The sequence below is a fragment of the Mustela nigripes genome, chromosome 12 (genome assembly GCF_022355385.1).
Source record: "Mustela nigripes isolate SB6536 chromosome 12, MUSNIG.SB6536, whole genome shotgun sequence".
NCBI classification, from domain to species: Eukaryota; Metazoa; Chordata; class Mammalia; order Carnivora; family Mustelidae; genus Mustela; species Mustela nigripes.
This window is the reverse complement of record NC_081568.1, coordinates 69,990,870-70,007,288: the sequence shown is the minus strand read 5'-3', so window position 1 is coordinate 70,007,288 and position 16,419 is coordinate 69,990,870. Positions and strand designations below refer to the sequence as shown.

Below are 16,419 nucleotides of genomic sequence, written 5' to 3'. Positions count from 1 at the left end.
TCATACCTTTGCACACAAAGTTCCTCACCCTGAAGAGCAATTCCCTCATTACTCAGTTCTCAGCTGACACCTTCCCTGTCTCCACCTTCCCTGACTCCACCGACGTCCAACCCCTTGACGTGGCACCCCAGGTCTCACCTCCTTTATGACTGCCCCTTGAGATTTATGTCTGCCATCCATCTAGGCTGTGGCCTCCTTGAGACAGCACTGCACCTGTGTTGCTTACCAATGCCCCCAGTGCCCAGAACATGCTTGACACTTGAACAGAGGCACTGACATGTTCAAGGCTGAACAGAGGGAATTTATTAAGAGAGGCAGGGGGCAAACACGTATTTACACGGGCCGCGAGGTGGCATTAAAAGCAGAAGCGGGGACGGGAAGTTCTGGGAGCAGCTCAGACGAGCTCCACCTTGGCATTGGGGTACACTGCCACCACGTCGTAGCCCTCGGGTGGCTTGACGCGCGCCTTGGCGTGGCTCTCGCAGTAGAGCCGCTCGTCCAGAAAGAAGTAACCGCGCTGCTTAAGGTTCAGGCCGCAGTCGCTGCACATAAAGCACTCGGGGTGGTAGAGCTTGTCCCGCGCCTTGACGATGGTGCCCCTGATGGGGAAACCGGGAGAGGACTGCTTCTGGCGACTGACGGATTCGGGAGCATGTTCCCATCCAGGGCCTCGGGCGGGGCCAGGGGAGTGCCGGGGGTGGGGATAGGGGAAGCAGGGGAGGGTACTCACACTATACCGTGGCCGCAGCGCGTGCACTCGGGCAGTCCTTGCAGGCCACTCAGCGGAGTGCCCAGCTTGCTGGCCGTGGGCTTGAGGTTGCGGGCACCGCTGGACCCAGGCCGCTCCCCTGAAAGCCGGAGCGCAAGCGGCATGAGCCAGGTGCAGAGGTCAGAAAAGAGAACTTCACTTCTTCGCGGTGTGGGATGGACCCAGCTTCCAGGACCACCAGCACAGCGACTGGGGACGAGGTTTGGAGGGGGGAGGAGCCGCGACGGGGGTGGAGTGGGAATCCGGACAGAGGCGCCGCGAGGAGTGTGGGACTCTTGGAAGAGAAGAGGCTGGGGTAGATGGCTGGGATGCAGGAAGGGGGTGGGGTCGCAAAGGGGCAGGGGCCGGGGCGGCACTCTTCAGGGCACCTGAGGGAGTGGTTAGGCAGGTGGGGCAAGATGGCAGGAGTCTTACCGCCCTCCCCGGCCTCCAGCATGCCCTGCAAGTAGCGGAAGGAGCCTGACTGCTTGGGCTCCGAAGTCAAGGTCTCAGCCGGCTCCCGCAGCATCCTGTACACCTCTGAGCCAAGGTCCACTCCGCAGTCACGGCTCCGCGGGAGACCTCTGGCTGTGTCCGTGCTGGGTAAAAGAGATGCACCAAAAAACACAGTTGTGGCACCAGCCTTCCATCTGCCAGCTCAGGAGTCTGGTGAGGTTTTTCAGAGTGAAACCAGCCAAGACCCAAAGATCAAGTGTCAGGAGTCAAGATGTGACCCAGTGAGAGAAGAGATCTGGGATTAAGGTGGGATCTGGGTGTGGCTTCAAAGGCCACTTCTCTGTACTACCTGTTAAGTGGAGACACATGCAGGGTGCTCATTTGGGTCAGTAAGGTAGCCTCATTGCTGCTGCCATTGTGATGGAATGAGAGGTGAGATGGCTGCCCATAAGGAGGTCCCAGGCCTGGCCTGCCATCTTCTAGCCCAATCCCGGTGGCTGAGGGCCTCCTGCTGGTCACTGGACTGCCATCCTAGGAGAGACAGAGGCCTGAGGCACTGAGAAACCATCTGGGATAGGGCTTCTGGCCCTTCCTTATACATTCCATCCTTGCCCTGCTATGCCAGGCCTTCTGGGATGTTGGCTGGTTACCCCTGCTCTGGCATCTTTGGGCTGTGGTGCCCAGCCAGGGAAGGACTGCAACTTGGGCCCAGTTCAACCCCAAAAGAAATGAGAAATGGCTGTGGAAAGTCAGACACAAAAACCTACATGCCTGAGACTCAACTTTGGCACATGAACCATGTGGTGATTCTGACCACCAGTGCCTGTGACAGATGGTGTTGGGGCACGACCATTCCAAGTAACCTTTTAAGGCCAGCGTGACTGGAGCAGAGTTTGTGGCTTCCTTGCAGAGATGCTCCTGGTGCCAGGCCTTCTCACCTGTCAGAACTGTGTTGGGTATTGTACGGGCCTGTAGCTGGGAACATGAAAAAGCAAGCCCCATCCTGCAACCAGGAAAAGTCATCAATCACTGTGTGCCCAAAGCACACAATGGAGTTGGGGGGCAGACTGAGGTTCAGAGGCATCATTGTGAGGTTAGCCCCCTTCAGGCCTGTCCCTTTGCCTCCATTTCATGTTCTGCAGGACAGTATGTGTGCCTTCTACAGGCAAAGCAGATGAGGGCCAGTGGCTGGCCCAGGCTCAAGGCTCGCCACCCTACTACTCCATGGCCAGCCTGGTGCCCTAGGCTGAAACATTTGGGGAAATGCCTTGACCATGTCTCCTCAGCTCGGGAGAAAAGGGCCATATCTCTGTGGGTGTGGATCTGAATGGGGACTGCGGATCTTCGTCTCTGTAGAGTCCAGGGCTATGCTGCCCCTGGCTTGCAGGCACACAGAGGCACGCACACTCTTATGAGAACTTTCACAAACACACATACGAAGACAACACACAAGGTCTAGCCAGTTCACCGACATATACCTAATTACACAGACACAGTTGCAGATACTCAGAGACTGTGCGGGATTCAGGCAGCCTCCAGCACTGGGGCACAGGGGAGCCTGCAGAGCTTTGTCCTGACTGCCCCCGCTTTTTCTGCAGCCTCGGAGCTGGCTGGGAGCTTGGGGAATGGGCAAACCAGCCACTGAGTGGGGTGGGGCCCCATTTCCCTCACCTCCACAGACAAAGGGGAAGGTCTCGCTGCCCAGGTGGGCCCCATCAGTGAGGCAATCACAGAAGGAAAACCCTCTTCCCCACTGGGCTGAACAAAAGCCCCTGAGAAACCCGAGCACTTTTGCACATGTGTCTGTAGGGCAGGCGGGCAGGCAAGGCTGGCCTGGCCTATAATGGGGACCAGATGGGCCGTGGGCTGTGGGGGCAGGGCTGGGCCTGGTAAGGAGGAGGCTGGGACAGGAAGGGGAGTCAGAAGGTCCTGGAGGAAGGAGGCCCTCACTCACCCAGCAGGGTGTGGGAGTCCACTACAGGGTCATCAGAGCCACTGCTCCCCCCAGGGCCACCCATGCAGCTGCCTCTCTCGGTCTGAACTCAGTAGTTAGGACACACATGGTGACCTCAGTCTCGGTATGAGTCCCACACTTCTATCATCTCTCTGAATCTGTTTCTTTATCTGTTAAATGGGGGAATGTGATGGTCTCTACATCCTAAGTTCCTTGTGGGGATAAAATGAGACAGTTGCTTGCAAAGCACTTAGCATAGTGCCTGGCACACAGCTGATTCTTGGGCTGTCATGGGCATTCCTGAGTTCTTATTCCTATTTCTGGATGTCCCCCACTTTGTGTGTAGTGCACCTGGTGCCACGTGCTCCCCGTCTCTGAGTACCTGCCAGCTGTTTGATTTGGTTGTTGAAGCCTCAGTGGGAAAATCAGCAGAATGGGGGTAACTGCCTGCTTGTTCATCAGCTCTCACGTGACCGTGGTCAAAATCTGGGACACTCAGGACACCTGGGTGGCTTGGTCGGTTAAGCACCTGCCTTTAGCTCAGGTCATGATCCCAGTGTCCTGGGATGGAGCCTCCATCAGTCTCCCTGCTCAGTGGGGAGTCTGCTTCTCCCTTTCCCTGCTCACTCTCAAATAAATAAATAAAATATTTAAAGAAAAAAAATCCTGGGACGCACCCTGGGAGGTGGGCATTGACTCCAGAGGATGAGGTGCCAACTCCGGGAGGCCAAACCCCAGCTCCCTGCCAGTCTGGAGAGGACAGGATGAGTGTGCAAGGGCTTCCTGCTCTACCCGGCTTGCTTTAACCCATTACCTGGTTCTCAGCTTAAATACCATCCTCTCCAGGAAACCTTCCCTTATTGTCACCCTTCCTCTGCCCTGGGCTGGACCAAATGCCTCTTGTGTTCCCATATAAGTAAGGCCTGAGGGAAGAAGGGTCCCCTATTACCCTACATGACCTGCAGAACCTATTTGCATCGGGGGTGCATGCCAGCGTATTTTGTGCTGATTTTAGGGCCAACTGTGGTTTTCTCCTCTGATGTCTCTGGCTGGGCCCACCCACTGCCCACTGCAGGCAGAGGGTGGGAGCACTGTGGGGACAATGGGCCCTGTGTCTGTGTTACTGAGGACACAGCCCTGTGGAGGCTGGGTGGGGGTGTTTCTGTCACCACCCATGGAGCTCATGACTTTTAAGCACAAGAGGGGGATGGCAGCTGAGGGGCAGCCCTGTTGCTTAGAGAAAATCCCTCTGACTCCAGCCTGAGCGAGCCACTGGCAGCCTGGCCTTTGAAGAGGTCGGTAAGGGAAATTGTGGGGGCAGGGGCAGCTGCTCTCCAGCCCACCATCCCCAGGTGCCCTGGCCCTGAGCCCCTCCTGAAGGATGGACTAGAGCTGAGATTCAGATTCCAAAACTCAGGTGCTCTTGCCCTATCCACCCTGCACTCACACGTGACAGCTGGCCTCACAGGTGTGCTGGGGGCCTACACAATGCTGCTGCCTTCTGCCTGACCTGTGTTAAGCCTGGCTAACTTGTCAACCTCTGCTCACTCCTGGCCCCTTGGACCAGGTCACGCTCTGGCTACGAATCTGTGCAAGGACAGCTGAAGTCCTGGACAGAGGAAGCCAAAAAACTGTGGTTCTGCCCCATCACTTCATCCCTTGCCTCTGCCCTCGCACCCACCCACAGGAGCTTGTTTTTTTCTGAACCTGTGATGCACAGTCTCACTTCTGTGGCTTTGCATGTGCTTCCTTGCACACTGCCTTTCTCCATGCCTCGTTGCTGGCCGGATTCTTCCTAGTCCTGCAGGTCTTGGCTTGGATACTTCCTCCTCCAGGAAGCCCTCTCTGAACGCTTAGGTGAACCATGTGCCTACTCTGGACTCCTTAGGCCCTTGGCTTCTGCCATTCCAGAACTGCTAAGTACCTCTTCCTTTTCATAATGGGCATTCTCTGGCATGTAGTAAGCATCTGGCCTCCGGGATTCCAGCAAAAGTAAGTTAAGGAACAAACACCAGAACGAGAGGATTGGATAAAGGGTGAGGGAGATGGCCTTCTCTACAGGGAAGCCTCCATGGCAAGAAAGTAGACACAAGCAGGCCTAGATGGCCATGGCCCCACATTTTGAGTCCCACAGTTCTGGTTCCATCAGAGAGCAGTCCAATCTCCACCTTTTCCAAACTCTGTAGCCCAGGGATGTTGAGCTGGCTCTGGATACCTCAGCCCTGCCCCCTTGGCTACCCCTCATGTCCATGGCAAAATGAGGCCCTAGAGCAGCTCCTTCCTGCCCCCCACCCTTCTTTGAAGACAGTATCATAGTTGTGACTCCTGTCAAATGTGGAAAGGTGACTGTGGCCTGAGGTCTGCTGGGTGCAATCACAGGACAGCCAGGAGAAAACATCAGCCTTAGGGCATTGAAGTGCCTTATATTCTAAGGTCAGTCTTGAGGACTGAGTTTGGCTCTAGCCACGTGGGTGCCCAAGGCTAAGATAAGACAGAAGAATACCCAAACAGCCTGAGGTCACTCCACAGCCTACAGCTTTCCCCGACCCAGCCCCCAAGCCAGTGACTTCCTCTTGGTTTGGCATCACTAAGCACCAGAGTGAAACCCAGCTAGGGCGATGGGGGTGAGGTAGCCCTGAGCCAAGGCCTAGCCCCGTTCCTGCCCATTCTAAGTATCTTTGTCTCAGAATCTAGGACTATTTAGAGTACAGACAGAGCCCCCAGCAGATGTTTATCACCTGGGGAGCACAGGATGGGGCATGGACATGGCCCAGAGAAGTCTGCTGCTTCAGTCTCTGGTTTGGGCATCTGAAAGCTAGACAGCAAGACATCTAGTGCAGGCCTGGCCCCTCTGCCCTGGGCTTGCTCTGAACCAGGCCAGGCCAGGTGGTGTCCATACATACCTGGGCCTCAGGGTCAATATGGATCCTCTGTGCCTGAGCCTTGCTGTCCTCTGGGGCACTGGTCCAGCTCCTGCCTTCAGGTCTGTGACAGGAATTAGGATGGTCAGATAGATCTGTTTACTGTGCCTACCATGACTGGAATCATGGCTAAGAGGGGGTGGGCTCGGGGTCCAGAGCCACCCAGGACCAGGCCTGGCACCCTGAATGGCAGAAGCCACCACCGCAGCACTTGCCCCTGCACCAGATGGTAGCTGTTGTAGCGAGGAGACAGAACTCAGATCTGCCACCTGCCTAGGGCGGGGCTATGTGTTCCATCCTCACCAGCTGCTCCAGGCCTCTCTGGTCTCATTCCCAGACAGGATGCAACAGAAGCCCTTCAACTTCCCCACTTTTTCACCCTCTCCGTGGCCTCAGCAAAAAAAGAAGGCGGGCTCATAGCAGGGCGTGCCAGGCCTCACACGTGGATCAGCGAGGAGCCCATCTGCTTATCCTCTTCCATCCACAGCCTCTGGCCTGGCTTGGAGGTCAAGCATCCCTGGGCTCTAGGGGAGGTGACATAGAGGCTTTGAGGGGTGCGCCTCCCCTCTTGCTGCCGGCAGAGTCATCACCAATGTCTGCCCAGCCCAGATGGGAAACAGGCCATTAGGAAATTCCTGCTTCACCATAGAAACCAAAAGCCAAACACCACTCAGGAGGGAGAAAAACATCATAAACCTGCCATAAGTGGGGCAGGCGGGGCTGGCGGGGCTGAAAGACTACAGGCCTGGGGCCCAGTCTTGCCATTCAGTAGCCCTATGAGGAGGCAAGCCAGGAGGTTGCATGGACCCTGGACTGACAGGTGGGTGTGAAGGGAGGCCCATTAGACCAAAGGGGAATAATGTCCCCCTTCACCTCAAAAGGCCTCCTGGGGCTTTCCAAGAACTCACCACTGGGCCAACAGCTCAACACGGCCTCTCTCCCTGCAGTTCACTGAAGGATTTTTAACTATCTATCTACACATGTAGACCACACTCCCTCTACACTTCCTCACCATGGCCCATTCCTTAAGCCGGTACAGACTAGCCTCTCTCCCCCAGAGCCTTCTGCAGGCCTGTGCCACCAAGGCTCTGCTGCCCGAGGGCAACACCATCCCCACTGGCCCCAGCCTTTCATCCAGGCTCCCGGTGACTGCCCTAACTCACAGCTCCACCTTTGGCCTCCGCCAGCTCAGAACTCTGATGGGATCAGTCTAGGACATCACATGTGGCTATGACGACCTTATACTCCCCTGAAGTTCTGCCCAGAAGAAAAGTACAAGCCTGTGGTCTGGAGATCAGAGTGCACAAAGTACCCAGAGCAAAGAGCGTAGCCCAAGGCAGCAGATCAGAATGAAGGCTTATTCAATCTCCATCCATAGGCCTTCACTTCAGGCTGGACAGGTGGCAGCATCTACCATCTTTAAGCAAAACGACAGCCCAAGGGTGGGCCATGTAATTGCATCCTGTAACATATACAATGGGCAACACAGACCTCACCAGAAGCCTGGGTTTGGAGCCGATGCCAGAAAGGTTCTGGGCCTAGAGAACATGCCCAGAAAGTATGGGTTAGCTTGGATTGTTGGATAACTGGCTCTGAGTTCTAAACAAAATAAGTATAGCAAGAAAGTTGGGCCCTTCCTTCACTTCTCTTCCTGTGGAGAAGTCTGTGGAGGGTTAGACCCCTCTGTAAATAAGCAGGGAACTGGTCTGGGTCAAACTCTGTGGGCAGGGGCACAGAATAGCTCTCTCCAGTCAGCTCAACAGGCTGATCCTCCACAGAAACCATGCTGAGGGGGGTCTGTGGAGCATAGGTCCTGTCCTAGCAGGAAGGTCAGAGAGCAGGGTCAGAGGCCTTGTGGATGGTGCCCAGAAGAAATGCTAGCCCAGAGGGTCAAGGTGGCCTTCTTAATTTCTCAGAATCTGCATGTGTGAGCACTAGGAGGTGGAGGCTGGAAGACAGGACCCCAGATTTTCACCCTAAGCAAACCCAGTACATCATAAGCATTTAATCTCCCAATCATAAGATGGTCCCATTTTAGAGCTGAGGAAACTGAGGACTTTGAGATTAAATCACTTGCTGGAGGACACCACAGTTCTCCAGTGCAGAGCTGGGAATTGAACCCAGATCTGTGATAGTAGAGAGTATGCTCTCACCTGGTCCATGGCCAGGCAGCATTCGGGGGCAGAGTAGAACAGATTAGGGGACTCTGTGGCTCCATCCATGCTTGGCTTGGAACAAATGACCAGGAAAGGAAGGAAGGAAGGAAAGGGAACCTCCACCCTGCCCCCATCCTGCTGCCCTCCCCTGACATCATTCCCTCTGGGAACCTCCTGACTCAGGCCCCCTACAAGCTCCCACTGCCTCCCCCACCCCACTACTACCAGGGCTTCCCTTCTTTAGCAATGCAAAATGAAGGCCGGAGGTGAGTCAGGGCCAAGGAAACCAGCCAAGTGGGGCAGCCGCAGAGGCCACTCGTGGGCAGAGCAGTGCTGATGTTTCCCCCAGCCAGACTATACCTCAGTCTGGGAGAGGGCGATGAATGTGATCCTGTTTGGTGGAGAAGAAAACTCAGGCTCATAAAGGTCATCTGGTATACCTAAGATCCCACAGAGTCTGGATTAGAACCAGCTCTGCTGAACTCCCAGGCCAGGGCCCATTGCCCTTGGAGTTGCACTCAGCTTCAAGAGCACAGTCAGGGGTCCTGACCCCAACCTGGACCCACAACCAGGCCAGACGCACATGGAGGCTCTCAGAAGCCTTCCTAACATGTTTAATGGCTCCCAGCCCTGCCAGCTCTAACGCATAGTTAGCCGTGTTGTGGTTTGGAGAAACTTTGCTGACACACGTCCACAGGAGGGTCATGGAAAGTCCCTGTTAGCAGTGAACGTGGCAGAGCTAAGCAGTTCTGTCTGACTTCTCTGGATCCAAGCAAGATAGGGGGAAGGGAGATCCCACTCAGCCAGGACCTGGCCACCTGCCTTTACAGCTAACCAAGACCTAGTGCCTGACTGGGGCTAGGGACACCTCAGGTGGACCTTCCATCCTAGATCATTTATAAGGCACACACACGGCCTGGGGAACCCCAATCCTCCCCCTTCATGTAGGCAATATGGCATGATACAGTCCCTAGCATCCAGATTGAATCAGAATCTGTTGCAGAGGCATGAGGCATGGTGGCGCCAGCCGAGGCAGGGCAGCCTTGTGGGGGCAGGAGTGGTGGCAGCCACTCCTAGGAGTGAGAGACACCTGAGGACAAGCTTTGCTTTCCCACTCCCTTGCTGAGGAACTTTAGGCACCCACTAACCTTTCTGGGCCTCAGCTATCTCATCTGTAATATGAGGACCACCCCAGCTTCCATTTTATCAAGCAGGTCTAAAGGTTAAATGAGGTGTGGAACAAGAAACCACTTTGAAATGATCAGCAAAAGGATCACTCACTCAGGGGTGGGAAGACTGAAATCACTGCCCCCATCCCCAGAGGCTGCCCAAGGTCTTATTTCATCGTTGATTTGGGCTGCCTGTCCCCTCCCATAAGTCCCTCAACAGATTTCCAGTCCTGAGCTAACAGGGGGCCTCTTTCCTTCTTAAGCACCACCCTCTCCAAACAGTGTCTGTCATGCCCTTGGGAAAGCACTAGTTCCTAGGACTGGGGTGCCATGGAGCTGAGGCAGAGAGGCTGTGTGGAGCCTGGCTGTCTGAGGATGCTGACTATTCCTGACTTATCCTCCCCTTCATTCCACCCCCCGCGCCCCAGGCCAGCCTACCCTGTGCATACCTGCTCACAGAGAGTGTGAGGTGGTCGTGGCAGCCCTTGATGCGATTCTGCGCCTCCAGGTGCGTCATGAGCTCTGTGCTTTCCCCATTGATGGCCTGGATCAGGTCTCCGGGGCACAGGGCAGCCAGTGCAGCCTTGCTGCCAGCATGGACCTGTAAAGGGACAAGCCAGAGGACTGGGCATCGGCCATTATGTGGCCTTGCTGTGGTCTCGGGCCTGGACCTCCTCCAACCTCAGAACCTGGGCTGTGCAGCCCTTCTGCCCACATGACCTGTGGGTGGGCCAGCCCCAAGACTGGTTGAGTTCCCATGTGGTCTTGCCACAGCCTCTGTTGTAAACACCCCCAATTCCAACACCTGAAGGACCTCTGGGGTATGAGGGCATGTAACCGGGCCTTCCTTGGGACTGGGACAAGTGGGATGTCCCAGTCCCAATCAACACTTGTCGCTTGCATATGTGCCCACGGACATGCAAGGGATACTCGGGGACACATAGGCTCCCAGATACATACAAAGCATGGACATGTCACATATACCCTACATAGTCAGGGCCCTACCCAGACACACAGCATGGCAGTCCCTTAACCCGATATTTCCTTGTCTCCCTACTCATTTCCTTTCATCCCTAACCCCCACATTCACCTCCACCTCCCCACATTCTATCCAGACCAACTGAATATCCAGGTGCTACTGACAGCCCCAGATAATTCTCACCTCCATGCTTCTGCAGATACTCGTCTTTCCAGCTGGAACACTCTTTCCTTTGACCTCAAACCCTAATTACCAGCTTTTTCCTTCTCACCTTCACATCTTAGCAGAGAAGGCATTTCCCCTAGGAACCTCTTCTTCGGGCTCTCATAGTCCTCTGTGTACCCCTTTACCACTTTGCTCCCCTAACATTGTTAGCGCCTCATTCTGGGTCTGTGTCATCACCTCCCCAGGCAAGTCCAGGACCATGTACTTCCCGTTGCCTGCCTGACTGCACTCCTGAGTCGCTATTTGACCTCCACTTCATCAGCAGGACAGACACTCTATCAGGCCACCCCAGTGCTACTATTGACTCCAGGCAAATGGTGTCCATATCTGGAGCTTCTTACAATGCTGGTGCCCTGACGAGGGCCACATGGGGTTGAAGATAGGCTAACAGAGAGGCCAGAGTAAGGAGCCCAGGGGAATTCAGGCAACAGGGCACTCTTCACCCTTTCCCCAGTCCCAGTACCGCCTTTGGAAAGAAACTTTAGGCCCCCTTATTAAAAAAAAAAAATTTTTTTGCAGTAATTTCTATGCCTGATATGGGGCTCAAACTTACAACTGTAAGATCAAAGTCACATGCTGTACCAACTGAATCAGCCAGAGTATAGGTGCCCTCATTCCTACCCGGCCTCTCCAGTGGTGTCCTCAAGAGCTTCCCGCTACCCCATTCCTATTGCTGGATTGGGAGCTCCTGAAAGCCCAGCTAGGCTCAGCCTATCCAGTTTTCAGTAGTGAGTGGACAAAGCCGAGGTGCTGGCAGCTCCTTGGCTGGAATCCTGGTGTGGGCAGCGCTGAAGCTGGCCCGCCCTGAAATAGGCTGCCCAAGGAATATTTTTCTGGAGCATGGCCCCCTCAGCAACCAGCCCACCACGAATGCTCATCCACAGGGCCTAGGCACCTGCACAAGCCTATCATCCTGGGGGAAGGACCTACTGGGCATTATCCCACCCTCCACTCAAGGCCCTGCTCCAGGTCCCTCTCCTTTGTGGACACATGCTCTGTGAAATGGCCTGGGCTCAGTGCTTTACCCATAACTAGTTCATGGCAACTTTTCAACCACCTGATGAGACAAAGGCTGTTCTCTTCCTAGAAATGAAGTAAGGGAGGCTTGGGGGAAGGGGCACCTTGCCCCAGTCCCCATGCTGGAGAGAAGTCTTCTTTTTCAGGGGGGTGGCTAGCTGCACGATGACTCAGCCAGGACAAGGGGTGCATTCAGGCCCCTGTGGGTGGAGGAAGTTCTTGAAAGCAGGGGTGGCTGGGACTCTGCCAGCTCCACTAGCTCGGGGAGTTCTGGTCAGAGAGGGCATGAGGCCAGGAAACCGTGACTCTCCCAACTGCCTTTATAAGCATTGTCTCAGTCCTCCAGGAAAGCCCATTTCTTAGGTGAGGAAACTGAGGTCCAGAGAAGTGCAGAAGGATGTTCAACTGATAAATGGCAGAGTCAGGATTTCACTGCAAGCCAGCTGGTTCCAGGTCTATCCACTAACCCCTGTGTGATTTGCTGAAGAAAGGGAGTGAGGGGAGAGACTCTCCTAGGGGAGAGAGAGTATCACAGGTAAAAAGGTCAGCATGTATAATGGCTCACTCAGAGAGAGAATAAAAGCAGTCTTCTGGGATTGAAGCATCATTAGTGAGAGGAGAGTGGGAGAAAAGTCAGAGAAGAAGCAGGGACCTGACCTGCGGGTCTTGTAGGCCCAGGTAAGAAGCTGTCATTTCTCCTGGGTGGTTGGGAACTATGGAGGGTTCTAAGCAGGGAAGTCACAGGACACAGTTTAACTCAGGCCTCTCCCTCTGGCTGCTGAATGCAGGATAAATAGACAGAAGGAAGGGAGAGGGGTACAGCGAGGTCAGTTGCACAAAGCAGGCTCCTCACCTGTAGCTTTCCCAGCCCCTTTACATTCCCGGCCCCTGCTCCACTCTGCCAAGCCTAGACACTGTGGTGGACTGGAAGTCACAGAGTCTGGGGACATATTGTCCCGTATAGTCACAGCAAGTGCCGGGCAGGCCTGGATTCCTGTCCCTGCTCTGCTTCTCTGGATGCACCCTGGCCTCTCTGAGCCTCAGTATCCCCATCTATAATGTGAGCCCAGTGGGAGCCCTTACTATTAAGAGCTCTTGTGAGGACTATCTGAGGCAATCAGGGCAAAAAGCCCCCACAGTGGGTTGAGCACATGGTGGGGGGGAGCTGATACCAGCACAAATTAGGGTGGGGCCTGGAATGCTATGGACGCTCAGCCACGGCCGCCAATCACTGTAGTTCATAGGGGAAGAAGCCCAGACCAGGGTTCTTGGGGCCTCCGCCAGGCTTCATGGGCTGAAGGTGTAAGGCCGTAGCTCCGCCAGGCAGCCAGCCTCATCCCTGTCTCTGAGTGTGGCTGTCCTCACAGCAGGGTGGGTGGGGGATGGGGGGACACGGCTCTAGAAGCATGGAAGAGGTTGGGTCTTGAGCCCCCTTGGTAAAGACACTCTCACACATCATCCGTGTCTGTAGATCTGCCCTTAACATACCTGCTGGGCAAGCTGTGGCCTGTGTCTCCCCAGCCTCAAAGATCTTCCCAGATCCCCCCCAAATCCAGGCTCAGGCATCCTGGTTCCTTAGGCCTGAGCTGCTGCCGCATGACTTTGGGGGACAAGGAGGGGATTCTTCCTGGCAAACCCTCTCCCAGCCTGCCTGCCTGCCGGCCAGGGGCCTGCATCCCAGTTAGCTCCAAACAAGGCCGCCACTGCTGCTGCCACTGTGACGTGTGGAGGCCTTTCCTCCATGGGCCAGCAGCCGCGTGGGCAACAGATGTCTCTGCTCCCCGCCGCCTGTGGCCGTCAGCCGCCGCCACTGAGCCTGTCAGCGGCCTCACGCCCAGGGTGCCTGGACTGCTGGCTGGCCTAGCACCCCCACCAGCCCGCCTTGGCGGACACACAGCAAGGCATACATGCAGACAGACACAGAGGCGCACGCGCGCGCACACACACACACACACACACACACACACACACACACCAGTCCCCCTCAGGGAAGTGGGAGATGAAAGGCTGTGTTGATGTCCTGGGAGATGAAAGATGTGTTGAAGGCCCACCTCACTTAGCCCCAGGAACCTGGTGACCATGGGGTAAGGGCAGATGGGGGAAGTCTCCCAGGACAGCTGGGCCTGCCTGTCACCCTGGTCCCCAGAAATGGGATTCCGTGATTTTTTACTCCACCGGGTACCCACCCACTTCCAAGTAGCAGAAAGAAACCTCTGAAAGCCCAGCCAGCTTGGTCCAGCCTCCACAGAGAGAGGTGGCAACACAGTGGGGGAAGGTGATTCTCAGTTCTCCTGATTCAGGCCTCCAAAGGCAGCCTGTGTGTATAAAGGATGGTCCTCAAATGGCCCCAGGTCCCTTCGCTCTTCCTTCCAGAGCGAGACCCTTCAAGGGCAGGACCTGGGTTTTGTCCTCTTTTGTCCCCTAGTCTGAGATCCCCAAAGGCAGAGTCTGACTCCCTTTTTTAGCCCTTCAAACTAAGGAACCCTGAAGCCAGACCAGGATCCTGTCTCCCTGAGACTGGGCACCCCTTCTGACAGGGCCTGAATCCCTTCCTCAGCTCCTCTGTCTCCCCAGATTAGCCAACCCCGCAGGGCTGTGCCCACTCCTCTTTCTCCTCTGTCCTAAGTCTGGGGCAATGCATGGCCCTGGAAATCAGAGAAACTGGGCCGAGGTTATTCTGGCCCCTAGCCTTGTGTGGTCTTGTGCGGAGGGGTCTCAAAACCTCACAGTCAAGTCTCTCCTTCCCCTGGAAGCCCAAAATTTCTCTTGGTCACTTCCCCTTAGGACAATTGAGGTCACAGATGAGAGTCTGACCAAAACTAGAGTGAGGAAGTGAATGGATCTTCTCCTTTTCATATTCAGAGAGGACCCCAGACCTCCCTGGGGTTACCCAGCTCTACTGGCAGGGACCTTTGATAGGAGAAGGGGTTCTCAGTCATTTTGCCCCAAATGCTCAGGCTGGGTTCAGTTTAAGCAGCATTTCCTGGCCTCTGTAGATCTGTCCAGACCCCTGGCCCAGTGAGCTCCTTCCCCGGCCTGCAGCAACTCCCCCAAAATAAGACCAGCAGGAAGGCTGGTGTTTGAACTGGGGTGGGGGTTTCCTTCAAGGGATAGGACAGGCAGGCCCGGTGCAGGGAGAGAGGGGGTTGGGGCAGTACTGCCCTGCTTGGAAGCCTTCAGAGGCCATGTGTCGCCCAGGCCAGTCTTTGGCTTTCGAACCTCAGGGACGTCGGGGATCTGGGTTTCGGGTGGACCGCGAGGACAGGGTCTCAGATCGAAGACCTCCCCGCCGCCCCGTGGCCGCCGGACTCACCCGCGAGATGGTGAGGGGTGCGCTGAAGTCCCGGCCGCCTACTAGGCGGAAGCCCCAGGGCGAAGGGCCGCGCAGGGTCACGGAATGGGGCATCACGGGCCGGAGCCGCAGCCGGAGCCTGAGCCGGACACTGAGGAGCTGCCGCCACGGCCACCGCCACCGCCGCCGCCGCCTGGACGCCGCGCCCCGCCCCCGGCCCGCCCGCCCCCGAACCCCGCTCCACCCGGCCCCCGCCCCCGTTCCCCTCGCTCCCGGATTGGCCCCGCGGCCAGCCGGACCCGCCCACTTCGGGGGGCTCTGAGGACCCGCCCCTTGGCTCCAGCGCCTAGAGCCCCGCACCCCCGGCGCGGTCGCGGAGACCCCGGGACTAGCACAGCCCCGACGACGGGGATCCTGCCCTGGCCTCGCTCTGAGGGCCACGGACCCGACATGGGCCGCGGAAGCTCAGGCACAGGTCCTTTGAAGTCGCATCTACCGGGCGGCGCCCCAGCCTGATGAGGGACTAGGGGAGCGAGTGGGGGGGCGGGTGGCCCAGATGGGGGATGGGGCCGTGCCTTGCTCCGAAAACTCCTTAAGGTCCTGGCAGACAAACATGCCTCTCTACCCCACGGTGTGGTGCGAGGAGTTCTCTGAACAGCAAGCCCTGAGGAGGAGCCTCCTGCCTGAGGAAGCCTGGGCCTGGGACACAGCCCCAGGACGACAGCAGGCAGTGCCAAGTATGGGGTGAGAACAGAAAGGTCCCCAGCCTCATTCTGGGATGTCAGGAGGTCTTTCTGGAAGCAGTGGCCCCCAAATTGAGTCTAGAAGAAGGGTGGTGTCTTGTCCTTCCAGGTGTCACTCACTCCTTCCCCTCTGGGGCCATGTCTCTGGCTGCACTGCCTCTTCCCATCCTCCTTTGGAAGGTTTTTTGTTTCCCTAGGCTTCCCAGAAAAGGAGCTGCTTAGGTGGTTTGGGGGTAGCAGCTGCATCACTGGAGGGGAGTGATGTGTTTGAGGGGCATGGTATTGTGGGCAGGCTTTCGCTTGAGGCCCTTCCTGGTGCTGTCTTCACTCTCAGCCATTGTCCTCCAGGGATGTCCTTGAATGGCCCTTGTAGGCTCCATGACTGGGCTCCCCTAAACACTTGGTGTCTGGCTGTCTCAGGTAAGCACTGTTTGCTTTGGGTTTTCCGCCCCTCCCCCCAGTTCTGAGGAGGCCCCTAATTTAGTCATTTTTGACAACCCTGTGTACTCTCTTGGCCAACTTTAGGTAAGGGCTCTGCCCTTGGGATGCTAACAGGCTATGGGGTGAGATATGTCCATGGGGTCTCTAGCTGCCCCAAGAAGGAAAACTGCTTAAGAGGCACAAAGTTGGGTGCCTGGGTGGCTCAGTTGGTTAAGCATCTGCCTTCGGTTCATGTAATGACCCCAGGGTCCTGGGGTTGAGCCCCATATCTGGTGCTTGCTCAGAGGGGAGCCTGTTTCTCCCTCTGCGTCTAACTGC

General features: G+C 56.2%; 1 protein-coding gene across 2 annotated transcripts; it reads right to left on the bottom strand.

The window, feature by feature from the left end:
* Positions 1 to 280: 280 nt before the first annotated feature.
* Positions 281 to 15,124, bottom strand: PDLIM4 (PDZ and LIM domain 4). 2 transcript variants are annotated; one of them, XM_059417532.1, is made up of 7 exons: positions 14,939 to 15,124; positions 9,854 to 10,005; positions 6,062 to 6,143; positions 1,554 to 1,735; positions 1,184 to 1,347; positions 731 to 848; positions 281 to 599 (listed from the first exon to the last, which is right to left on the bottom strand). In XM_059417532.1, exons 1-7 carry the CDS (start codon positions 15,029 to 15,031, stop codon positions 395 to 397), a joined length of 996 nt encoding a protein of 331 aa, XP_059273515.1. In that variant the 5' UTR covers positions 15,032 to 15,124; the 3' UTR covers positions 281 to 394. The 2 variants fall into 2 exon arrangements, with proteins under 2 accessions (XP_059273515.1, XP_059273516.1); XM_059417533.1 differs by lacking the exon at positions 731 to 848 and having other exon boundaries at positions 435 to 599.
* Between the last annotated feature and the right edge of the window lie 1,295 nt (positions 15,125 to 16,419).